Source organism: Euprymna scolopes, chromosome 29 (genome assembly GCF_053919585.1).
Source record: "Euprymna scolopes isolate OS-2025 chromosome 29, ASM5391958v1, whole genome shotgun sequence".
NCBI lineage: Eukaryota > Metazoa > Mollusca > Cephalopoda > Sepiida > Sepiolidae > Euprymna > Euprymna scolopes.
This window is the reverse complement of record NC_136510.1, coordinates 115,283,968-115,311,733: the sequence shown is the minus strand read 5'-3', so window position 1 is coordinate 115,311,733 and position 27,766 is coordinate 115,283,968. Positions and strand designations below refer to the sequence as shown.

At 34.2% G+C, this 27,766-nt stretch overlaps 1 protein-coding gene across 8 annotated transcripts in view; it reads right to left on the bottom strand.

Annotated features, from left to right (window-relative positions):
* The window catches only part of LOC145252842 (opioid growth factor receptor-like protein 1), a 109,353-nt gene that overhangs the window by 50,669 nt on the left and 30,918 nt on the right, over window positions 1-27,766 (bottom strand). For 4 of the 8 annotated variants that reach the window (XM_080112829.1, XM_080112835.1, XM_080112828.1 and 1 more), the window contains exons 2-5: window positions 27,464-27,509; window positions 22,999-23,040; window positions 18,988-19,029; window positions 12,996-13,058 (exon numbers count right to left, since the gene is read on the bottom strand). In XM_080112829.1, coding sequence (XP_079968955.1) covers window positions 12,996-13,058; window positions 18,988-19,029; window positions 22,999-23,040; window positions 27,464-27,509 — 193 coding nt within the window. The remainder of the gene's footprint in view (window positions 1-12,995; window positions 13,059-18,987; window positions 19,030-22,998; window positions 23,041-27,463; window positions 27,510-27,766) is intronic. The other 4 variants (XM_080112830.1, XM_080112836.1, XM_080112831.1 and 1 more) reach the window with 3 other exon arrangements.

Below are 27,766 nucleotides of genomic sequence, written 5' to 3'. Positions count from 1 at the left end.
TGGATATGAGATGTCGAGACGTGTATGTAATGACATTTTATAACACAGATATATAGACATATAATACAATTTTCACTTTACCTTTTTGTAAGAATCACAAACACAAGACGACGTTTTATCAAAACACATGATGGGTTTATTTCTTCATGACCGGCCGTGGTTTTCATCATCAAGAATTCAAAGCTTCACGTTTTAGTTTCAAAGTGATCGTCTCGCTTCCTAGACGTTCGAATTCCCAGCCCCTCTCTGAGTTTCTCCTGACTGTCTCTCTAACTAACTAACTCTCACTTCCTATATTGAGAAATCCATGCATGTCCGGCCAACGTGACTAAAATTCACGTGCCATCAACATGCGTGGACTTGCACGTTTCCCGAACATTCTGATTTTTCAATAACCTATTTTTTCTTTATTTTCACAAAGGAATTCATCCTACATATCTAATTTATTTAACCAATATTTTATTATCCACATTCTTTTAACAATTGAATAGTTTATTTATGATTTATTTCATCCGAATTAACAATTTACTGGACATTCCATTTAAACCTATTGTTCTTTAAAACTTATGTCCAGGGTTCCATTTCTGCTTTCTCTCATTTTATTTTCACTTTAACTAATCTCTCTATTTTTATACTTACATGAAAAGGGGACAGCCCTTATCATGTAACAACAAGGCCATGGTTATCTATTGCCATTTGGTCCTATCTTTGGCATACTCATGCTAATCACCTCTGTTGATATTTTCTCATGTACATATTTTCATTTTACTTCATCTTTGAATCTGATTCTAAGCTTTTCATAATCGCCTTTTCGTTTACTTAATTAAAAATATAGCAGTTGCATTGGTAATCATTCAAGTTTCATTCCCTTTAGGAGCGCCTGGTCATCTGAGATTCTTCTGTATTTGGATATTTGGATATACATTATTTTAATTCATAGCTCATATGCATTAAGCTTATATTTTAAACATATCCATCATTAAAACTAATTGCCAACCTAAGAGTTATTACTCTACATTTAAGGTAGAAACATTAATTACAGAGGCGTCCTAGATTTTTTTTCTGTGAACCTCACAAAATAGGTTTAAACATGGCGAATTCTTAATACTCGTTGCTCCCTTTCAGACACAATCAAGAGAAAACAATCAGCGGTGCTCTGAACCAATGCACCATTTTATCGGCCGCAGTAAAATAACTAAGTGGTTCAATAGTCGAATTGACATTGCAGTCGGATTTGCATTAGCTGCTAGAGAGAAGTTACAAGTACAAAAACGCATTAATATATTCATGACAAATAATACCCTACCTGAGAATTCTTCCCTCAAACGCCTCAGCCTAACATTCACGGACACTATGAACTTGAACAAATACATTGAGGACATTGCGAAGGCTGCTGCAAAGAAGGTGGATTCTCTCTATTGAGCTAGAAGACTACTCACACCTGAGAGTATCTTGTACCCCTACAATCCCAACATTCGCCCATGTATGGAGTATTGTTGCCACATCTGGGCTGGTGCATCTACCACTAGCTCTCCCTCATGGATAAAATCCAAAAAAGAGTCTTCAATCTAATAATACGTCCCACTTTGTCAACTAAGCTCCAACCCCTGTCCCATCACCGCAATATTGCATTTCTGTGCCTGTTTTACAAATATTTTAATGGAATATGTTCTGAGAAACTCGTTGCACTTGTGCTCCCTCGACCTACATATCCCCGACAAACCTGCTTAGCAACAAAATCTTACCCCTTCACTATTGAGATTCCTAAATGCCGGAAAGCTTTCTACTCTAATAGTTTCTTCCCTCAAACAGCTAGACTTTAGAATTCCTTTCCTGCTACCTGCTTCCCTTACTGTACTGATATGCAGAAGTTTAAATGTAATGTAAACCAGTATCTTGGCATGGTCCCAAATAGTCGCCCCTTACATTCAAGTGGCGATATCCCTTATCAAGTGTAAACGAACAAAAAATAGATACTAACTTTTATCAAGGCCACCAAAAACAAAAGCCCAAGTATTTTAAGATGACGTCACACAAGGGGTATATGAAAGAAAGATTGCTGATATAGGAGACGTTTTTAGTCTTAAAATTCTATAACAGCCAAAACTGTGACCGGAAATGATAATCCTTTGTTTAAATCTATTTCTGAATACGTTTAAATAAAAAGCTAGAGCATTTCATTGTGACGTTCTACAAGTGGTAAATATATGACAGTAATAATAGATACTAACTTTCGTCAAGGCCACCAAAAACAAAAGCCCAAGCATGACGTCACAGACGGAGTACATGAAAGGTTACTGATATAGGAGACATGTTTTAAGTCGTAATATTCTATAACAGCTAAAACTTTGACCGGAAAGGATAATCCTTTGTTTAAATATCTGTATATTAATACTGTAATACCTTTAACGTAGGTATGTACGTATGTCACGGTTTCCAGATTATAAATATTCGATCAGGAGATCTTATTTATTAAAAAAGAGGATAGAAAGTTATAACATACTACGAACGTTAAATTAGTATATACATAAGCTAATTTAATGTTCGTAGTATGTATGTATCCTCCTTTTTAATAAATAAGATTTCCTGATCATCGGAGACGCAATGTAAAACAAATTATAAATTAAATAAAAAAAATGATATCCCTTTTGGTTTTCTGGCTAGGATCCAAAGGTAGTATCTATTCTGTTTAAAGATGGTATAATGATATCATGGGGTTTTTGTTTGTGCCGGGCGTCCCTACAATGGCAATATGTCACAGAATACTATAAGGATATTGGAGATAAACCGTAATAACTAAATATATTCTGTAGCTACATAAACAAGATTACTTAGATAAATACTTTTATGGTTTTAACAACAGGGTCTCCATTCAGGCTTAGAATCCATAGAATGTCCAGCAGCAATATATTACATATGAAAGATGTCACTGTGAAATTTCCACAGGTTCTACTAGTATTTCTGAATATGCTTAAATAAAAGGCCAGAGCATTTCAATCTGACGTCACACAGATGGTATATATATATATATATATATATATATATATATATATATAATATATATGGCGATTAAGCTACACTGAATATTCTGCGTTTCATCCACTTATAGGATTCGTCAGGCTTTTAAAATAGCAGCCTTTCATATATATATATATATATATATATATAGTGTTATAATAGAAATAATTCCAGAGGAAATCCGGGTATGAGTGAGAGCTCAATGTGGTATACAGAGCAATAACATAAAAATATAACACGGAAATTACATAATTGTCGATGCAATAATTTATTTCAACCTTATGGTATTTTCAAGCATCTAAACCAGACAATTACATTTTTGATACTGAAAGAAGGAAAGAAAAAATCGGGCCTCGACCCTCAAAAAACCATAGGGGGTGGTAGTAGCAATCCACTTAATACATTTTATAGAGAGGGTGGGAGGGATTTAAAAAAAAAATTATGACACTTATAAACGGCAGCTCGATGTAACCATAGATACACACACACACACACACACACGCAACACACATACACACACACACACACACACACACACACCTAAATATGTACGTACTTACACGTAAATGCCTTGACACGCGTTTACTAACCTAGGAAGGAAGGGGAGAAAATATACGGATATAGATAGAAAGAAATAGAATAGCGCGTAATGGAAAAAGAAGAAGGAAAAAAAAGAGAGGAAGGAAAAAAGAGGAGACAGTGATCAAACGCTGTCTTTCATATGGTTTCATTAGTCTAGAATCTCTGAGAAAGATAAGGGAAAGAAAATGGAGATATACTCGCGTCCTATAGTTAATTGAGTCATGGAAAGTAAGTCTATTAAAAGATAAATAAAAAAATAACAATAAAAATATTATATACAAAGTTTTAAAACTATCTGTGTGTTATTATGTTAAAATTAGTTAGAAATAAATATTATCTTATAATACATTTAAATATTGTATTTGTAATATATTACTATTAATTTTAAAAAATTGAGTCTTATGTAGTTAATATTTTATATATTTTCATGAAATTAATTTTATTGGTGATTATAGCGGTCGTTGTAATTTTGCTCACTAATATTTCACTTCTTAATTGATTAAGAAGTAGAAAATTACAATATTAGCCGCCCCCAATTCGATAGGACGTACCAAGTTTCGGTTAATATATACTTTTATTCACTCCGTTCACAAAAGTACTTTCATGCACGCATAAAGAAATAAATAAAATAATTATTATTTTACAGTTTTGTGTTGATTTGTATTAAATCTAATAATGTCTAGTTTTAGTATTTGATCTTTTTGACTTAACTCAGTTTAATAACTAATGTATTATCTGCAGAGAAAAATTATTTTCTTAAAGCTATCTCATTTATTTATAAGTAATTTGGATAAAACAGGTACTTCGGGAAAAAGTACACCCAACTTAGATTTCGGACAACAAATCATCAAGTAGTTATTATCGAGTATATACCGGACAGCACTATAATTGCCAGTGGGGTGGGGTGGGAGGGTTTATCGTAACTAATCTAGTGGTGTTAAATTCGGTGTCTTTACCATTATAGAATTATCTGTTCGTTGGATCTGGAGTTATTGGTTATTTTAAATTTACATTTATGTCTACATCTGGCCATCAGTTCATCTCGTTTGTTTAGGAGATTATTGTGTTCGTACTTCAGGATTCTTATTTTTTCCTCGAGGCATAAACTGCATCTCTGCCTAAAGCCGTTTGGAACGTCCGAATAACATAGGATTGACCATGAAATCACTGGGGATCGGTTCTCATTTTTTAATAAAAGTTCTTAAGTTCTGTGTTATTGAAAGAATGTTTATGGTCATAAAAACGCTGTTTCCAGTTTCCGGCGGAACGCTGTTTCCAGTTTCCGGCGGAGGTACCGAAGTATCTCCGCCGGAAACTGGAAACAGCGTTTTTATGACCATAAACATTCTTTCAATAACCCAGAACTTAAGAACAAAACCGAGTTAGCTAAACAATGGTGGTTATTAAAAAATGAGAACCGATCCCCAGTGATTTCATGGTCAATCCTATGTTATTCGGACGTTCCAAACGGCTTTAGGCAGAGATGCAGTTTATGCCTCGAGGAAAAAATAAGAATCCTGAAGTACGAACACAATAATCTCCTAAACAAACGAGATGAACTGATGGCCAGATGTAGACATAAATGTAAATTTAAAATAACCAATAACTCCAGATCCAACGAACAGATAATTCTATAATGGTAAAGACACCGAATTTAACACCACTAGATTAGTTACGATAAACCCTCCCACCCCACCCCACTGGCAATTATAGTGCTGTCCGGTATATACTCGATAATAACTACTTGATGATTTGTTGTCCGAAATCTAAGTTGGGTGTACTTTTTCCCGAAGTACCTGTTTTATCCAAATTACTTATAAATAAATGAGATAGCTTTAAGAAAATAATTTTTCTCTGCAGATAATACATTAGTTATTAAACTGAGTTAAGTCAAAAAGATCAAATACTAAAACTAGACATTATTAGATTTAATACAAATCAACACAAAACTGTAAAATAATAATTATTTTATTTATTTCTTTATGCGTGCATGAAAGTACTTTTGTGAACGGAGTGAATAAAAGTATATATTAACCGAAACTTGGTACGTCCTATCGAATTGGGGGCGGCTAATATTGTAATTTTCTACTTCTTAATCAATTAAGAAGTGAAATATTAGTGAGCAAAATTACAACGACCGCTATAATCACCAATAAAATTAATTTCATGAAAATATATAAAATATTAACTACATAAGACTCAATTTTTTAAAATTAATAGTAATATATTACAAATACAATATTTAAATGTATTATAAGATAATATTTATTTCTAACTAATTTTAACATAATAACACACAGATAGTTTTAAAACTTTGTATATAATATTTTTATTGTTATTTTTTTATTTATCTTTTAATAGACTTACTTTCCATGACTCAATTAACTATAGGACGCGAGTATATCTCCATTTTCTTTCCCTTATCTTTCTCAGAGATTCTAGACTAATGAAACCATATGAAAGACAGCGTTTGATCACTGTCTCCTCTTTTTTCCTTCCTCTCTTTTTTTCCTTCTTCTTTTTCCATTACGCGCTATTCTATTTCTTTCTATCTATATCCGTATATTTTCTCCCCTTCCTTCCTAGGTTAGTAAACGCGTGTCAAGGCATTTACGTGTAAGTACGTACATATTTAGGTGTGTGTGTGTGTGTGTGTGTGTGTGTGTGTGTTGCGTGTGTGTGTGTGTGTGTATCTATGGTTACATCGAGCTGCCGTTTATAAGTGTCATAATTTTTTTTAAATCCCTCCCACCCTCTCTATAAAATGTATTAAGTGGATTGCTACTACCACCCCCTATGGTTTTTTGAGGGTCGAGGCCCGATTTTTTCTTTCCTTCTTTCAGTATCAAAAATGTAATTGTCTGGTTTAGATGCTTGAAAATACCATAAGGTTGAAATAAATTATTGCATCGACAATTATGTAATTTCCGTGTTATATATATATATATATATATATATATATATATATATATATATATATATATATATATATATATATGAAAGGCTGCTATTTTAACTCTTTTGGTCCCAAACCGCACTGACCAGAAGTGATGTTTACAATCCGAATTTGTCCACTAATGCACAAAATAATAACCTTTTTGTTTAAATCTATTTCTGAATTCATTTAAATGTTCACAATAGAAGAGAAATAACTGTTAGCAAACCTTGTAAAACTTTTATCTAAGACTTATACGCTTCCTTAATGTTGAATTGAAAAACTAGCATTCTTTCTTATTATTCTGATTGTGTAAAATTTGATAATTATTTAATTTGATGTATATTAAGCATTCTTATAATTTTATTGTTTTACTAAAACAAATATGTACACTATCTAACATGTAAAGAAAACGCTTTTGCCCAAGTTTTGCTTAAAAGACTATTATTCGGAAGTTGGAAAGGATCGAAAATAGAATTAATTGACAAAAATAATCTATTTAATGAAATATGCCTTAGAGAAAAAATACTGCCTCTCTCTCTCTCTCTCTCTCTCTCTCTCTCTCTATATATATATATATATATATATATATATATATATATATATATATATATATATATTCAGTCGAGATAGACAAGCAGGTGCCTTAAGCTGTAAATATAAGCAAAATCTCGATATAAGCTCAATGTAAATGTTATCAATTGCCGAAGAGTTTGAATTGTTTTACCTAATGAGCAATGAGCAATTCCTTAATACCTAGTATCATTGATTTCCTTATGAGAATTACAGAGAGAGAGAGGGAGAGAGAGAAAGAGAGAGAGAAAGAGAGAGAGAGGGGGTGGTAGACAGAGAGAAAAAAGGTTCTATTGCTTACATATAGCTGCAATTCATCATTTTGTTTATTAAATTCCTCCAGTTTGAATGAGCGTTTTTTTTTTAGCATGATAGAGGATATTATTAAATATATAGTTTCTTATTGTTTTCATTTTCCCAATAAGGGATTGGAAATGTTTGCCAACACCTGCTTTTTTTGTTGTTCTGTTTGTTTTGTTTTTTTTTCTTTTTTATTATTGCATTCTTACCCAAGCAAAGCGCAGTGCCACTTTCATATAGGGTGCTACTATCTGGGACATAATTTGCAGGGATACTATCTAGGCAGTTAAGCAGCAAGATGTCTGTTTACCCTTGATTCTACATTGTGCTATTTTAGACATTTTCTAAAATTAAAATTAATGCAACGATTTTGATCAGCTTAGTATTATTGATTTTAATCAGGGTAAGCGCACATAAAAGTTGTGCAAAACTGAGGCTGTTATTCTTCTAGTTTGTAAATAAAATTAAATTCCAAAATTTGGGGATATTTAAAATAGGATAACCCTATAGAGTAAATGTGGTATTGTGATGACTACTACTGATTCTAGCTAAGAGTAATATAATCAGCCGATGACCCCACTTCACACATTTCTGATGGCATAATTTATGAATAAAATTGAGTTTTTATATTTGCGAATAACAATTCAAAGTATACTATCTGCTTTGTCCTCGTTTAAAGGAGGAGAAATCCTCCTTGACTAGAGTATTTATAGTTTTGTTCAATCCAAAATGTCCCTTTTGGAATAGCTGGATAACTACCACATGAAAAAATCATCTTGTGTCTGACTTTGTTCATATGGAATGGTAAGTAACTAGGAACTCATATAACAAAAGTTAACAAAATCCAATTTACTTTTTAAAGAATTAAGAATCTGATTTTCATTCAATTTTGTAGTTGATGGTGGCCATTTATTTGCTTTTATGTTTTGTTTTTTCCTTTTTTTTTTACATGGAGGTCACCACTTATCAAGGCCCAGAAGTCACTAGGGGATAAGGATTATTTCTTGCAGTAAAAATATATTTACAGCTATAAATTGGTTTTGTACTTAAAAGACCCCATTTTTTTAAAATTACATTTTCACCCCAAAAAAGGCACATTGCAACTTCGGTGTAGGAGGTTACAATCAGGGACATAAGTTGCAAGGATACTATGAAGGGAATTGAGCAGCAAGATATATATTCACATTACACTTGAACTGCTGCATGTCAGTAAATTTGGGGAAGCAGAAACCCGGAAGGGGAGTTTCAAAGTCTAGTAGTTCTAGGGAAGAAGCTATTAGAGTAGAAGGCTTTCTTACATCTGTGTAGGGGTGGGACTTTGCTGCTTGTCGGGTTTGTTGGGGGGGGGTGCAAAGGCTTGTAGTTCGTTGAAGCATCCACAATTAAAATTCTTGTAAAACAGGCAGAGGGATGCAACATTTCGTCGATGGGACAGTGGTTGAAGCTTAGATGACAGTTCAGGACCTATCACGTTGGCCACTCTCTTTTGAACCCTGCCCAGGAGTGAGAGACTAGTAGCATATGCACCAGCCCAAATGTGACAACAATACTCCATACATGGGCGAATGGTGGCCTTATAGAGGTACAGGATACTTTTAGGCATGAGTAATTTTCTAGCACAGTAGAAAGAGAAAGCCCACCTTCCTCACAGTAGCTGCGGCAATGCCCTCGATGTATCTGTTTCAGCTCATGTTTACTATGATCGTTAAGCTGAGGAGTTTGAACAAAATACTTTCAGGTAATATATCTTTAGCCATAGCTATTAGTGGTTGGGAAGGTTTCTTGTAATTATTAAAGGAAATGCGCTTAGTCTTGCCAGCATAGAACGTTACCATCCATTTTTGACCCTGTTCCACTACAGACTGGAGGTCTTCTTCTAGGGTTTCCACCATTGACTTGGATATGTGTACATTCGTTTTCCCATCATGCCTGTTATAGAGCATGGTGTCGTCAGCAAATATACCCATCTCAGAGACTATTTCATCAGGGAGATCATTTATGAATATCAAGAATAATAAAGGTTTAAGGATAGACCCCTAGGTACACCTGCATTTATATCATATTGTTTAGATGTACGACCATCGAGGACAACCTGGATTCTTCTCTTGTTTAGGAAGGATTTAATTATGTTAAGCATTCGTCCAGTAATACCATAGGATCTGATTTTCATGAGAAGACCATCGTGCCATACCCTGTCAGAAGCCTTCAATATATCGAGGGCTATTGCCTGCCCTCCCCTTCCCTGCCTTATCCAGTACATGATATATACGTTCAGAGATTACAGTAGAACAGGGTTGCCTAAATCCATATTGATGGTTGGACAGAAGTTTAGCATCTGTAAGATGGTAGACTAGAGCTTGATTAATTTTGGACTCAAAGATTTTGGTGGAAAGACGGAGGAGGCTAATGGGGTGATAATTTAATGAGTCAGTTCTTTTGCCAGAATTCTTGTAAACTGTACCACAGATGCAGTTTTGTCAGGAAAGCATGATTTGTTAAGGCATTTGTTGAGGAGTTTGGAGAGAACTGGAGCAACCTTAGTGGAACATTTTTTTAATAGTACAGCCGGGATGAGATCAAGTTCACATGCTTTTGAGGTGTCTAGGTTTTTTATGATATCATGTACTTGAGCAGGGGTAATTTTAAGATCGTCTAGTGTAGTTTTAGTCTGCAATGGAAAATCAGGGAGGGAGTGGTTGCTGGGTCCAAAGTAGAGTTCGAGGCAAACTGATGGGAAAGCATTTTAGCTTTCTCGGTTGCCGTGCAAGCAACCACATGATTGCTGGATAATGGGGGAACTGTTGACTGCCTATTATTTACTATACTGCTGTAGATTTTCCAGAAATCACGTGTTCCTAATTTCTGTGCTTCAATGCGTTTTCTGATAGTTTTAGTATATTCTCTCTTAGCTGTTGTCACTTCTTTCTCACAATTACTTCTAGCTTCTATAAACTTTTGTCTATTTGTACTGGACATGCCTGATAAATCTGTGATATGCATGTTGCCTCTGAGTAATGGCAGCTGTGCAAGTAGAAGTAAACCATTTTGGAGAGTAGGATTTACTATAGAACTTCCGTTAGAGAATGTGCTTAAATTGCTGCTTTGAACCATTCAGTGGTCTCATTTGCACACTGTTTCGCAGGAAGAGAGAAGATATTTCCACATGGGACATCTCTGATGTGATCTCTAATGGCATCTCAGTCAGCCTTATGGTAGTACCTTGTCGTTTTGAGCAATGGCTATTCAACTTGGGGTCAAGATTTTAGAGTGATGTCTGTCATTATCACAGCATGGTCAGCATTCCCGTTTGGGCAATGGGCATTTGTTACACAATCCTCAGGAAGTCTTGTCAGAAATAGATCCAGAAGTGAGGCTTGTTGGTCCTGACGATCTGAGAGACGGGTCGGGAATGTTACTGTCTGTGCGTTATGGTTTCCTTCAGTCTCGGGGTATCGGAGCACCGTAAACATAATCAAATCAATATGGTTGTCTTCAAGTCTAACGTAAATAAGTTCTTGATGAGCCGTTCCATATAAGTTATCAAATTTAACAAATTTTCATTACTAATGATTATTATATTGTCCAATTTCTACTGTATACTCTTTAACCCTTATCCTTGAGTGGCCTCTTGGCCTTGATAATGTGTTGATACCTATGAAAAAAAAAAAAAAGAAAAAGTCCAATGTGAACAAGTTCTAATTGAATCGTCCCCCTAAGTAATCCAAGTTACAAAATTCCCACTGTTTACTATGCTAAAATCACAATGACTAATGTATACCTATTAACCCTTATCCTCGAGTGGCCTCTGGGCCTTGATAAGTGGTGACACCCATGTAAAAAAAAAATTTTAAAAAAATAAAAAAATAAAAAGTAAAAGAGTAAAGAAAAGATATTTTGAAAAGTAAAACAAATTTTTATTAACAGAGAAAGAAAAAGAAAATTAAAAATAGTAAAAGAAATGTATTTCGATAAGGTGTTTATAATCGATAGTGTTAAGGGAGATAACTCTGTTTTCTGGTTATTTCCTTTTCATCTATATGAATAGGTTTTTAAGTAATGTTTGGTTTGGGATCTTTTAGACATACATGCGCTTTGGTTCAATATAATTCAGAAAAATCTATATTTACCAGTTTGATGAGGAAAGAGATTTCTTCTCTGTAACTTGTTTGGTTCATCGGTTATTTTAACAACTAGAGTTTTCTTGCTTTTCTTTCGGTCAGAGTTATAAAAATTGGTCGCCTCTTATTTGGGTCCCAACATCGTGTTATAACTGAGTTAAAATATACGATCATTCGCTATTATGTCGATCGTTCAAGACGGTTCCAGAAAGAACGAAAAAAGAATGATTTTTTGTTCTATCTTTTGAAAGTCTCCGGAGACGCTAATTTGAATGTTTTATTTTCAAATTCTTAAGTAATACTTTTTATATTATTTTATATAATCTTTTTTGTTTTTCCCTTTTAATTAAGTAATTTATTATTTTTATTATTTTATATTATTATATAATATTTTAAGTATTGTTATTTTGTTATAATTATTTTATTATATTTTATTTTTATTATGGTATTATTTGAATAATTAATATTATCCTTATAATTAATAATTATATTAATAATTATTGATTATTATATTTTATTTTTAATATATGTTATTATTTGGATAATTAATATTATTTTTTGTGTAATAAATCTTAATTTATTCATATCAAAAGGGGAAAATATATCATCCCATTACACTGTGTCAAGGAATGAAATATAGAAAAGTTATTGATGATGCTGCCAGTTGTGTCTGTATAGTTAGAGAAGCCAAGCCAATTATTTCGGTGGGCGTTAAAGTAATCAAATACATGTATTTGAGTATTAGTGTCAAGGGAGAGTGCTACATTTATGCAGTCAGAAACATGATTGATGAGAGTAACTAACACTATGTTATGAAGTATGTTTAAAGCACATGAAGGCCTGGAATCTGATTCTAGTTTGTTATGGGGACGGTGTTATGAATATAGATTCCAAGTCCTTGCATATGTCAATCAGAATCCTTTTGACAAAGGTGAAGAAAACTAGACATGTTGAAAATTTGGGGGGGGATGCAGGAGTGCGAGTTAGTTTCACTTAGTGCTAAGATATCCGGGGAGTTTGCTAAAAAACATGATTCTACATCATCTAAGTTAGTTCTAAGTTCATGGATATTTGTAGATGCAAGCCTCAAGGAAGGAGGCGAATTGTTCTTCGAGTGTGTGTCTGGTTTGAATGTTATTTTGGATTGAGCTGTCATTTCATTTTATTTACATTAAAAACAAGTTTTAACAAAATTAAAGGAAAAAATGCCTTCTTGGCCTTTTGGTTAGAAAAAAAAGTGTAGTATCTGTTATGATACTATACTTCACTTTTTCTGTTCTTAGACAGTGGAGGAGAAATCCTTCGTGACTGAGACTACTTTCATTTTTGTTCCTATCTAGAGTACCCCTTTTTGGGGAGGTGGATTTCCCCATATTAAAAACCGACCTTGAGGAACATTAAAGCAAAAAATCAAAGAGATTACTTAAACGAAATATAATTTATTTTATTAACAAAACGTTGTTTCTTACCATCTGGTTGTGAAGGAATTTCATTCTTATAAAAGGCGATAACTCTAGATCGGGTATTGCTTCCTAAATTAAGAAAGAAAAAACAAAACAACATATGAGTAATTCTCCATTGTTTTCTTTTCATCTTATCTCGGCACTTGAAAAAAGAGATCTCAAAAACGTTTATTTGTACACTTTGAATGTCTTCTGAGTTCATAGTTTTACTAACACCTACAACAACACGTAATGCCCTTTATAAATGCTGACCACGACCTGATCTGAAAAGCAGTCTTATGGTTTAAAACTTCTGGCACACCAATACAAGTTATTCGAGTATTTGGTTATGTTTAGTTAAGTCATTAAAAACCAGAACATTAGAATGTGATAAGCATGTTGCATAGTAAAGGATTCTTGAGGAAGATTTTGTGAGGAGACAATCAAATTTAAAAGTAGCTGTCACCTAGCTCACAGATCAAAAGTGAGGGTCTCATGTTGTCTTTCCTTGAACAAGTAAAAAATTACTAGTATTAAGACCTCTTACTTATTTTAATAAACCTGAAATAGAAAGAAATATTTAGCAAGTATAAATAATGCACATTGACTAACTAGTATTGAAATCGAATACAAATATATGCATTTATTCAATACAACACTATTCAATATGCTGACAAATGCAAAGAAAATATGAACACTAACAATAGCAAGATCATAAAATGTCCATTAACTCATCACTGGGTGTAAAGTCTATTTTAATATTATAGAAATATTTGAGCAACGCCAGAATATGCTCAGTGTATTGAAAGCATGTCTCTCTCTCTTCAAATTCGTGAGGCAACACTTTGTTGTGGTCTCTATCGTATGAGGTGGGATGGGGTTTTCTCATACTCATAGATGGTCTCTGCTATGCAAGCTAAATATAGAATCTAATGTCGCATGTTGAGACTGTGCACACACATGCACATATATGCATGACGGTCAGCAACCAAAACGCACTGAGCGATGGAGTAAAGCTGTCAAAACTGATGTCGCCAGAGATGAATAGCTCAAGTAATTTACCCCCACAGCTGTATGGTCGAAACACCTGCGATAGAACAGGTCATACAGCCAGGTTGAACGCTGATAGTTTCTCGTCAGCCAGAAAACAAACTCGTAACACAATTCGTTTATTAGAAAAATATAAAATCATTAATTTTTTGTTTGCCTCATGTGCACGCTTCTATACAAGCAGGGAAGTACAAGTAGTCAGTTACAAAGCACCATTAGCAGAATCCCGTTGCTGAATCCGACCCCTCCTTTCTTCCCTCCGTCTAAAGTTTGACTTTTATGCTTTCATAGAAAACTTGACTTTTATGCTTTTCATAGAAAAACTGATTTGAACACAAATTTAATTTGAAGGATTTATACATAAAACCATTTTTTCGTCATTATTCATACAAAACCATATTTGCCAATTTCCACATTAAAAACCTGATTTTCATGATTTTCACACAAAAAGGTGTTGGTCATGATTTTCACCGAATCTGATTGTTATAATTTTCACACAAAAAAAAAAAAGATTTTTATGATTTTTAGACAAAAACCTGATTTTCATTATCTTTATAGAACAATATAATTTTAATGATTTTTAACAGAAAGGTTTGATTTTGAAACAAAAGCCTCAGTTTCATGATTTTCACATAATGTACTGATTTTAAGAATTTTCACACAAAAAGCTGTTGTAATAAATTTCTCCCCCAAACCTGATTTTCATGTTTAACAAAAAAAAAAAATGATTTTCATACTTTTCACCCCAAAAGTATGTTTTCCTTGTTTTTACAAAAAAAAACTGATTTTCATAATTTTCACCCCCAGACCTGATTTGCATGTTTTTACAAAAAACTTATTTTGATAAATTTTCATACAAAAATCTGATTTTCACGATTTTATTATAATAACACAAAACCTGTTTAGGATTTGTACACAGGGTCATATTTTTATAATTATTCACATAAAAACACATTTTCAAATTTTCATACAAAAACCTTATTTTCAAATTTTCATACAAAAACCTTATTTTCAAATTTTCATACAAAAACCTTATTTTCATAATTTGTACACAAAACCATTATTTTTATGATTTTCACACAAAAATTTGTTTTTTTTATGATTTACACAGAAAATCCTGTTTTTATGATTTTTCACACAATTTGATTTTTATAATTTTCACACAAAAAATTGATTTTCATAATTTATATAGAACCATCTGATTTTTTTTATTTTAATAGAAAAATCTGATTTCAAATTCAAACTTGATTTTTATGATTTTCACACAAAAACTGATTTTAATTATTTTTTAGACAAAAACATGATTTTCATGATTTTAACACAATTTGATTTTATGATTTTCCCTCCAAAAACCGGATTTTCCTGACTTTTACACAAAAAAACCCAATTGTTTTTATTTTAACAATTTTATAATTTTCATACAAAAACCTGATTTTCATGATTTCCACACGACAACTAATATTAACTCATATATATCTATGACAGCTTTACGTTTTGACATATTTTGTAATAATTTAATGACAAAATTATACATTAATAATAAAATTTAAGTTTCAAAATCCTTATGAATTTTTATTTTTCTCTCAACATTTTTTAGGAGCAGACATATATAAGGAGTGACTCTGGAGTCTATAACAGAGGGATAGAGTATATGTTCATCATGAGTGTGAATGACGAGGGAGAAGGACTAGCCATTGTGCCAACACCACAGCCTACTAACTGCCTTCACAATCTGGACGGTATAGAGAGATGTGAGCCAAACAGTTTTCTCCCATGTTATTATCATGTTGAAAAACAGAAAGTTCTTGAGTTAGTAAATGAAAAACTGTAAGATAGCAGGCTAAGGCCAAGAAAAATGTTAGAAAGTGATAAAAACGGGCTTCAGAAACAAGTAAAAACCTGGTCAGAGATGGGTTAGTCAGAACATGTAAAATGAGCATTAAAGCGATGATGATGATGATCTTGATGAGAATTTGTTCAATTAATAATTTAATGCCAAAATGATACTTTAATAATGAAATTAAAGTTTCAAAATATAAAACATTTCTCATCAGTATTTTTATAGGGAGTGATTAGGGATTTCATGAGAGGTAAAAGAAGATGGATGTTTTTATTGCGCATGAGAAAAAAGATGGGGCAGGATCTAATTTGTATTCTTTCTAATCGTTGTACAGCATGTGAGCTTACAGCACATTCTCCAAGCAGGATCTGTATCTAGAGCAATCAGCTTTTATGGTGTCCATCAAGAGATGCAGGAACACCTGCTTGATCCTGGCATATCAAATGGTACTCCTTTATGAACTGCACCTACATATAATAGCTTACGGGGCTGCAGTCAGGTGAGTTTGAGTCTCAGATTATTACGTATGTGCAGTCGTGGATGTTCTCAAACCGGATGTGTTACATGGAGCTGAGTTCTTCTGCGACATGTATGGCCTTCCTACATCCATCCTTTCTATCCCACGCTTGATACCAGAGGACACAAACTCAACATAGTCTTCTAAGTTGCCGGTTACTCTTTTGAAAGATGTGGAAAAGCATGTGGTGCCCTATACTGGTAAGTCAACCAAAAACAAAGGCAACCTAAAACCATTACAATTGTGTAACTGATCCTGAAAAGAACCAGAGCATCCTCACTTCAATTGAGTGTTTAATGTTTTATAAGAGTTGACTTTCTCGTGCTATTTGGTAATTTTAGTGAAAACCTCATCCAGTGCCTTCTTCATAGTCACCATAGACTGTCATCACTCTTGCTAAGTCTATCTCTCTTTAACAGAATGGTCATTACTGACCAGCCGCGGCACTCTTCACGAATCGTCACTATGTACACCAGTTCTGTGCCTTTCTGAACAACTCAGCCATGCTAATGTCTGTGATGTTCTTCATGTGTGACATTCTTGTTTTTGATCTTCCATGTCCTTTTTTTGTCCGGCGTTGTTATAAAGAGCAGATCTTTTGTTAGGCCGTCTCTTCTGGCCACATGTCCCAAAAATCACATTTTCTTGCCATTGATGCTGTTCAGCAGTCTTCGGCGTGGTTCAGTCTTCTCTAGAACCCATTCATTTGTACATTTGTCGACCCAACTTACACCACAATTCAAAAGCAGCAATTTTCCTCTTGTCAAGTTCTATATTGACTTGAATATACCAAAGCTTGATGAGATCCTGACAGAGACTCGACTATGTTAATTTGGTTGTTTTGAGAAGAGAGATTTTATGAGAAAAAATACAAAGATCTTGAAGTGTAAGGCCAGAGGAAAGTCAAGTGATCCATTAAACGTTTGACCTACATCATCAAATGAAAAGATTCAGTCCTGAACGTCGCTAAGCTAAGAGATTAGGATTGCAGGCTGCCAGAACCAAATGAAATAAAATGCTAGAATTATAAATGATGACGGTAATGAGGATTACTTTTATATAAGTTTTCTATTATCCCCTATATAATATTTTGATTGCAGAAATTTCCCTCTGAACCAAAGTACCATAGGTTTGCAACAACGGATGCCACATACAAATTTATTATGTCTAGACTATTAGCCACTACCTTTTTTAACTTTAGAACGCAATTACATATACATTCAATCGTTATAATAAAGTGCTACATTACATCCTAGGAGCAACATCATCACAATCGCAACCATCTTAGAGGAATTAGTTCCTATTTTCCCCTCTAAATAACAAGTCCTCCTACTATACCCAGTAATCATCGGGAGGAATTTTACACTATGCACAGATATGGGGTCTCACCATTCGTAACTGGGTCATAAACTCATTGACATACAATTATCTTTCCATTTCCCTGTTAAAAAATTATAATTCCTCCCTTCTAAAATTCCGGCAATCCTCGTTAGCTGAGAGATGACTAATCCATTATTCTGGAATACACATCTTATTACAAAAACTAACCCGTCAAACCTTTACAAATATGGCGGCTCTCTGTACACCATGCAATCGTTAAAATAAAAACTTAAGATATAGTTACTCATAAATTTACTTTCACAATTTTAAAATGTGAATCCTTCACATATGTTATATTTTTCCTTTTTAAGCTAGCAAGAGAGAGAGAGAGAGAGAGAGAAAGAAAAAGAGAGAGAGAGTTATGTTTTTGTTTTTAAGCGAGCGAGAAAGATATATATATATATATAGAGAGAGAGAGAGAGACATAAAGAGAGAGATAGAGCGCATAAGAGAAAGACAGAGAAAGAGAGGTATAGCGAGATACAGATAGAGAGAGATACAGAGAGAGATCGAGTGAGTGAGAGAGAGAGAAAGAGAGAGAAGTAATACACACATTTGTACATTTCTTTTTTTGACGAAAACTAAACAAAATCAAAGCATTACTTACAGTAAACGAATTTGTAAATCGTTTTTTGTTTACATTTTCTAATACTAATGCTAAAAGGGGGATATTTTACGATTAGAGATGCTAAAAGGTGGATATTTTAAGCTGGTTTTAAGCTCATTTGTTGCTGCGGGGTTTCTTTTTGCCTTCTCGATTTAAAGTTAATTTTTTAAATTGACCTGAACACTAGGACACTTCGATTAAAAGGCAAATATGGACAGGTAAAATTCTAGAGGAATAAAAGGCGAATCAAATGAGACATAGGTTGTTTAAACAGTTACATTCAATTTAGCTTAAATTTGCGCTTTTTGAATGTATGTACATATATATGTGCGTGTGTGTGTGTGTACTCTTCCCTACTTTCTTTCTCTCTCTCTCTCCCTCCCTCTCCCTCTCTCTCTCATACACACACACACACAACTATAAGGATAACAGTCTGAAATAAATTATCTTCTTTATTAATTAACTTACGAATATTTTCATATAATGAAGCCAAAAACACAGTTTGCCACACTAATTCCTTCTTATACAAAACATAAATTTGGCCTGGGGGGGGGGGCATTTAAACAAATTGAGCCACAGCAACGCATGGCCGGGTACGGCTAATATTTAATAAAGTTATACTCACTGTTTGCAGCTGCCGGTTCAGTCCTATGAGTTGGAAGTGCATCTAAAGATAAAAAAGCTATTATAGACTGAAATCATGTTATACTGTACTAGCTGAACAGACTTGTTATTGCCTTGCAATATTTATCCTTTCATTTCATACAGCATCACGATATTACTATAATTGGTGATTAATCTGGAAATAAACAGCACTTCTAAAAGAAAAACAGATTGATACTATCTATATAATAAAGTAAACTCGATTTTTTTCCTGAAAGTTTAGTCACAATAAAAAATTACAAACACTGCATATGCAAATCTTTGCATTCATGACCTACAATCACTTTCTAAAGCGTGTTGCACAAGAATATTTTGACGTTTTTCCATCCACAAAATTTAATGCATTTATTCCGAGATATCTGCTTCTTCCAAATATGTCTTCCACAAAGAAGGTGTCAACCATTTTCCCTCAATATGGATTTTCTATTTTCACGTCACTCTTCTACATAGTGTCCACCATTTATAGAAAAAAGCATTCTCCTGATGGATCGTTTTATTCCAGATTCCAAGAATTCTATTCTGTTCTTCCAACTGCGTAAAATTTATACATTTTGATTAACCGGATTAAGTTTTAACAATCTTAACAATGTGGGCCATGTTTCTGTTAGATGTAAGTAGAATTTGGACGTTAATTGTCCCATTTTTTATTTTATATATTTTTTTGAAACTAAAAAAAAACAACTATAAATTCATTACTCTTGCAATTAGATGTAATTTAAAAAAAAAAAAAAAAGAAATGTTCTCAGTGGTGTCTTTAGTTAAAGAAACAGAAGTCTTACCACGCGTGTGTGTCGGGTAAAGTCGAGCGATAAAGAGAGAGAGAGAGAGAGAGAGAGAGAGAGAGAGAGATTAAAGATGGCACCTTTGGTTTTATAAACTGCGGTCTCACAAAATCTCGCCGCACACATGCAAAATGGTAAGATAGGCTGTATAAAAGCAGCCCGAATTGAGAAGTAGGAGTGTGACCTTTGGTGATTGTTGGATTTCTAGCCATGCGTTTGGAGGACCGCTACCACGACTTTGCACGAGTTGATCAACAAACGATCAAGCTATTTCAGCAATGGCCACCGGCCTGAACAATATGATAAAGCCATTCAGTGGCGAAGGCAATGTCGTGGCAACACGCAGCATTCGTACTACTTTCTACGGTCTAACCTGTTCAATTCGGTTATAAGAACTCGACTCTTTAAATTTTCAAAATTCAGCGTGAATCGTTTAATACTTCCATTTTTCGACGCTTTCAATTTTCTAAATATCACTTTCGTCTCGGTCGCATCGACTTTTTATTTTATGCCAGAATAGCTTATAATTATAAAAAGGATTCTTGTCAGCATTCAATTTTCAACAAATCCCACTTTCGTCGTGGTCGCATCGACTTCAAGTTCTTTTATAACGTCTTTTTAGGGTTTTTTTAGGATTGATATACAAATCAGTGCATATCAAACTACAATATCTTCGTAAACTGAATACAAATATATTCTTTGGAAATATTTGTATTAGATCGCACGTCATTAAAAAACAATAAAATATTATAATAAATAAAAATGTTATTATTACTAAACATAAACCTTTCTAGCATTATTTTGTCAGAGAATGAAATATTACATTTCCTAATATAAATATCCGTTGGCTTTTCCTTTATTTACTAGATTATTTGTAGAAAATCTCGCTATTCAAATAAATTAAACAGTGTGTTGGTCAAGAAAGGTTTCCCCTTTTACAAATAAAGATAAAATATCTTTGGGAGAAACAGTAAACACCGATCACATGTAGTCCACGTCTTTAGTTCGACTGGGCGTTTAATATTGTTTAGAAGATAACTTGCATAAGATGGTTCTCTTGCTATTTGGTAATTATTAGTGGAAATATTATCTAGTACCTTCTCCATAGTCGCCATAGAAGGTCATCACTCTTGCCAATGTCTGCATTACCTTAAATATACCAAAGCTTGATGATATCCTAGCAGTCACTGGACTATATTAATTCGGTTATGTTGAGAGAAGTCCCATGAGAGAAAATGCGGAAATCTTGAGGTGCAAGGCTGGAGGAAAGTCTAGAAATCCATGAAAACTTGAACGTACATCAAATGAATAAAATCCATCCTGAAGACTGCCGAGTTTGGAGATTAGAATTGCAGACTGCCAGAACACATCAGATCCTAACAAAATTCAATAGAATGCAAAAATGCATTGATGATGATGAGGATCATCTGTTATATAAATCTCACCTTTCTGTTTGTATGTATGTATGTATGTGTTTTGTGTCAGGTCATGTCATATGCTACTGGTACCATGTAACCCAGTACTACCTGCCTCATGGTCGGGTCACCGGCGACTAAACTGGTTCCCCCACCAGACTTGTTTGGTGAGGAGGGCGGCTAGTCTCCCTGAAGGATTAAAAACAAGATCTTCCAAAGGGCGAATGAACTCTTTTTCTGGGTCAACGGCCAACTAGCACCGTGTATATTTGTGTGTGTGTGTGTGTGTATATGTGTATTGGGGTGGAGAGGGCTCTCATAAGCCGTGGTGAAGGCAACCTTTCTAGGAGAAGCAAATCTCTGATTTAAAAAACCATAAAGTGGGAGACCAGTACCCGCATTAAGCTGGTCTGCAGTTTAATTTGTTGCTGGCTATCTTGCTCTTGCTTGTTGCTGGATCTCAACATTTTGAACCGAGAGAGAGACTTAGTTGTCGTACAAAGCTAAGACTCTGTAACATCATCTTTGTATAGATACTCCCTCAGGCATTTGGGCTCATGGATTTTAAATGTCTGAGGGAGTGGCACTCGTCTGACAAGACGTTGCAATCATCATGTATGTGTTTTACAGTCAGGTCATATCATATGCTACTGGTACTCTGTAACCCAGTACTACCTGCCTCATGGTCGGGTCACCGGCGACCAGGGCGAATGAACCCTTTTTCAGAGTTAATGGCCAACTAGCACCGTGTGTGTTTATATGTGTGTGCTGGGGTGGAGAGGGCTCCCATAAGCCGTGGTGAAGGCAACCCTTCTAGGAGAAGCAAATCTCTGATTTAAAAAACCATAAAGTGGGAGACCAGTTCCCACATTAAGCTAGTCTGCAGTTTAACTTGTTGCTGACTATCTTGCTCTTGCTTGTTGCTGGATCTCAACATTTTGAACCGAGAAAGAGAGACTTAACTGTCGTAGAAAGCTAAGACTCTGTAATCTGTATATAGATACTCCCTCGATCATTTGTCTATAAAAATGGTCCTGTGGCGATGGAAAACCTGTGACGTGTGGAGGCTTGAAATGCTGGAAGCATGTAATAATGTAATAATTGATCTGAATGACAGTCTTCAGTGCCATGCCTGCTTGAGTGTGTGAATTCATCGATAAGACTAAAAAAAAAAAAAAAGTAATTTTTAGGCTGATGGACTTTAAGTGTCTGAGGGAGTGGCGCTCGTCTGACAAGACGCTGCAATCATCATGTATGTATGTATGTATGTCTGCCTAAAACTTTTCTCAGTGGCATCGGACCGAGTCAAAACCGGTACCATCTGAAAGGGCGATGTCTCAGTCGAATAATATGTGAGAATTAGAAAAAAACGAGCAATTATTTTCTATAGAAATAGACGTTTGCAATGAAGGAGGGTAGCAAAAAATCGCTACTTCATGACAATTTAGCCAAACACTCGTGCGTGAATAACGTTCTTTCTTGAATTGGTTTAACTAGAAAAAAAAGGACGTTACTTTGCTGACGCCATCGTAGAGCAGTGGTTATCGTGGCAGCATCATTATCTTAAGGTTGTACATACGCGCCGATATAACGCACATTTTTTTTCGATTTTTAAAGTGTTAATATTTAAACATGGTTATTTATGCCATTTTTTCGTTCGCTTATTCTTTATTTTCCCTTTTATTATTGTTTTGATTCATCACACCTCACCACACCCGGACAACTCAGTTTTTATATAAATTAGTTTTCTAGTATATTTAAGAAAGTTATACTCACTATTTGCAGCTGCTGATTCAATCGCAGGAACCGAACTTGTACCTGAAGATAAATAAAAATTGTTAAAAACAGACTGAAAGCATGTAATAATGTAGTAGCTTAATCAACTTCTTGTTATCTTGGAATCTTGTTATCTTTATATTATAAATATATTTATATTTTACACATCCCCACGATATTACTGTAATTGGTGATTAATTTGGTGATAAACAAAAATTATAAAAAGAAAAACATATTGATAGAATAAAATGGTCATGAAAGCTTGGAGATTAAGCAAAGTAGATGCAGAGGTTAAGACAGGTTAGGGTTAGTGATGAATATATGTCTGCAAATGCGAAAAAACTCATGCGGATTTAATTTTTAAATCGATCAAATCAAATTAAAACAAGTGAAGCATGCATGGTCCGCCGGGAGTGCATAGTGAACGAGGCATAAAAGCAATGACTAAGTTCAGCATTTGCCCCCCCCCCTCCTTCATTTAGCCCCAAAAGTCCCCGGGAGACGTCAAATCCTGGTGAAAATGAACAAACGATGCAGTTTTAAGCCTTAATATATGTAAATTTGAGTTCTACACCATGCAAAAAAAAAAAAAAAAAAGAAATGACTAAGTCCGTCATTTGCCCCCCGCTCATTTAGCCCCAAAAGTCCCCAAGGCCTTAACATATTTAAATTTGAGTTTAGCACCATGCAAAACTGCTAAATAGTCATACACAGAAAATTTTGGACAAATATGGTAAAATAGTCCCAAAACTGGAGTGTTTTTATTAGCCCTAAAAGAGTCCCTAAGCCACACCCAAGAGTTATCGTGAAGTATAGACAAACAAAATTATAGAGAAATCAGTTAGTTACAACTTTTCAAAAAAAGTTTTATAAAAATCGAAGGCATCATTTTTTTAATAAGCACAAAAGTGTCAATTTTAGTCATTTTAACCCAAAATGCACCCTAGGACGGCAACCAGAGTTTTCCCGGAAACCCCATTCTGTCACTTTTTTACTCATATCATGTTTAATGTTTGTGCAAAAATTTTTTAAATTCCAAGACGTAGTTATTGAGAAAAATGTGGACAAACGAACGGACAAGTGTGAATTTACAGGTTCACCTCCTTTTGTTGGGGGACCGATAAGTTTTTGTTTTTAAGAACACTAGGGGGCAAGTAAGCAATTTTTTAGGGGAATTCATTATTTCTATACGCAAACGTTGACTCTGTCACTATCTCTCAGACTGAATGAAAATATATATAAGAAAAAAATTTATACTTTAAGGGCCCTTTACCGATCAATTTCTTTAAAAATATCCTTGAAATAACAGAAAAACGCTATTTTTCTTTCCATACAACAGTAACCCTAAGGTAATAAACAAGATTAAAAAAACAAAATCTATGCACAGTGAGCATAACAGTACAAATGAATTAAAATGTGTTAGTGGTAGTAATTCTAAGCATGTGAGTTAAAATTAATTCAACTTCTTGCATGCATGACTATGTTAGACGATGTCGAGCTGGGTGAAAATATAAAAATGATTAAAAATGAATGAGAAGAACGCATATATTCTACCAACATGCATCAAGAATTAGCTTAAATAACCGTCAAAGTCAAAGCCGATGCACATGTGCAGCTATTAGGTAGTAATCTATATCCATCAGCGAAATATAGAAAATCATTTAAATATTTATCTATTTATAGTTAAGTATGCATGTATATTTATATATTAAGTTAAGAAAAAAGTCTTCGCGGTATTTTTAATTTTGATTTCAAATGATGTATTTTTTAATAAGTTTTCATTATGAATTCTTTACTTTATATACCGTTTGAAAAAGTGCTCTACCTAATTGTTTAAATTACAATCGTTTTAAAACAATTGTCTTCTTTTCAGAACATTGAATATAAGATGGAAAAAACAGCACATTGGCGCAATTTTTTACTTTACTTCAAGTTAGGCCAAAAAAAAAAAAACAGCTCACGATATCAATGAAGCATTTGGCATAGGAACTGCTACTGAACGTACAGCACAATGGTAGTTTAAGACATTTTGTGATGGCAACGAGTCTTGAAGATGATGAGCATAGTGGTTGGCCATCGAATGTTGACAGCGATCAATTAAGAGCCTAAGTTGAAATTAATCCACGCACAAGAACTTGCTTCTGAATTAGATGTAACATATACAACGATTTCCAACCACTTGAGAGAGATTGGAATGATAAAAACTTGATAAATGTGTGCCTCACGAATTGAATGACAGCCAAAAGAAACGCTGTTATGAAGTGCGATGTTCCCTTCTTTTACATAACAAGTACGATGCGTTTCTCGACCGGGTTGTAACTTGTAATGAAAAGTAGGTTCTTTACGACAACCGGCAATGCTCAGTTCGGTGGTTAGATGCCGACGAAACTCTATGACATTTCTCAAAGCCAGAGTTGCACCAAAAGAAGGCCATGCTGACTGTTTTGTAGTCATTGGCCGGTCTCATTCATTACAGTTTTTTTGAATGCAGGCAAAATCATTACGGCGGTGAAGTACTGTCAGCAAATGAATGAAATGCATCAGAAACTTCGACAACAACACGCAGAATTAGTCAACAGAAAAGGCCCAATTCTCCTTCACGACAATGCCTGACTGCACATTGCTAAACTGATCTTGCAGAAGTTGAACGAATTCGACTCTGAAACTTTGCCTGATCCGCCATACTCTCCAGACCTCTCACCTACCGACTACCACTTTTTCAAGCATCTAAAAATCTTTTTGCGTGAGAAATGCTTAAAAAACCTAAGCAATATCAAAAACGCTTTCAGGGACTTCATTGACACCAGAACACAAGATTTTTTACATTATTGGCATAAATAAACTCCTTTTGCGTTGGCAAAGGATGTTGATTCTGATGGTGTTTATTTCAATCAATAAATTTTGTTTGAGTCGAGATATGTTCATCTGAATTTAAAAGTTAAAAACCGCAAAAACTTTCTCGTTAACCTGATGTCTGTATGTACAGGATTCACTCCTAAACTAATTAATCAAGCATTTTTTTAAATTACAATTTCACCCCAAACAAGGCACATTGCTACTTTGATGTACGGGGCTACTATCAGGGATATAAGCTACAGGGGTACTATGTTGGGAGTTGGGCAGCAAGATGTTGGTTAACGTTACACTTGAACTTCTGCATGTCAGTACAGTTGGGGAAGCAGGAACTCGGAAGGGAATTCCAAAGTCCAGCGGTTCTGGGGAAGAAACTACTGGAGTAGAAGGCTCTCTTATATATAGGGATCTCAACTGTGAAGATGTGGGATTTTGCTGCTTGTTGGGTTTGTCGGGATATGTACATCGAGGGGGTACAAATGCTTACAGTTCGTCAAAGCATTCATCATTAAAATACTTGTAGAACAGGCAGAGGGGCGACAGAGGCTGAAGCTTAGATGACAGATGAAATATTATAAATTTGAAAACACGACTAATAGGTGTAAGAGAGCATAATGTGAACTATATTTAGTTTAGGTTGATTCAAAAGGAGGTAAAATGGAGTGTGGAAATTCAGATAACTCTGATTTTTTGACATTTAAAATAGGTAGTAAACGTAAACTAATAAATGTTCCTAGAATTTTAGATTCTTTGAAGTATTCTAAAGTATTTTAGATGCCACAATATGGATGCAACCTCCCATTTGAAAATTCAAATATTACATTAGATTTACATTGAATTTATCCAAACTTCAAGTAAGCAATATTTCCTAAATTTCTTAAAACCCCCTTAAGTTTAAGCGTTTTCTAGAATGAAAATTATGTAATGGATTTTGTTCAAAATCGAATTCTAGACACAAGATTTATTATCATTATATCTTGATTTTAATCTTCAGAATGGGACATAAACAGTAGTGTTGCTAAGGGGGCGAAGTAATCGTCTATGACGTAAATATTTCACATTTAAATATCACACCAATCTAATGTTTTAATTAAATGTTCGTATACCCCTTTCAGGACTTTCAACTCAAATTGGTCCACTGACTTAGTCGGATTTGGACCTTAGAATTCACCCTTGTCCTTTCGTTCCTAAAATTCTCAATGACTACATTTTTCTGAAATTTTGTATGAAATTATAACTAGGCAAGGGAGGAAATGTAACATTCTCAGATTTTTTATTAATATTTTGGTTGCGTTTCCAGGTCAAAGGGGTCAAATGGCCCAAAATATCACTTTTTAAGATATAAAAGATTTTCCAACCATTAGATTTTTCTGAAAATTACTCAAAAGCGAGAACATTTGGATATATATATCCAGTAAAGTTATATTAGACTCTGGGAAAATTCTGTTTGCATCCCCAATGGGTCAAAAACGGTTGAAATGTTCATTGATTTTATTTTGATCTCAAATCCGTCTTGTCTAACAACATTACAAATGCAAATTAAAAAACGTATAACTATAAAGTCTCACCCAGCTTAAGCTAGTATTCAAGTAGTAAAAAATATATTACTGACCTGCAATTGCTGGTTGTTGTGATGCAGCGAGTGTACTTGCATCTATCTGAAATTAAATATTTTAAATTGTCAATTTCCACAGAAAAACAATTAGCAGAAGAAATTATTTTGGTATCATGGATTATCTATCCGTAAATCTGTGTGCAAGGCTAAATGTACGGATCTACACAAGATGCACTGACAGACTTTACATCATTGAAAAGCATACATCCAATCTGTTAAGCTCGCAAGAAAAATGGTTGGATCATTCTACCTCTCCAGAAAGTATGTTACTCCTGATGCGACCCCCGCTTATATGAGTCA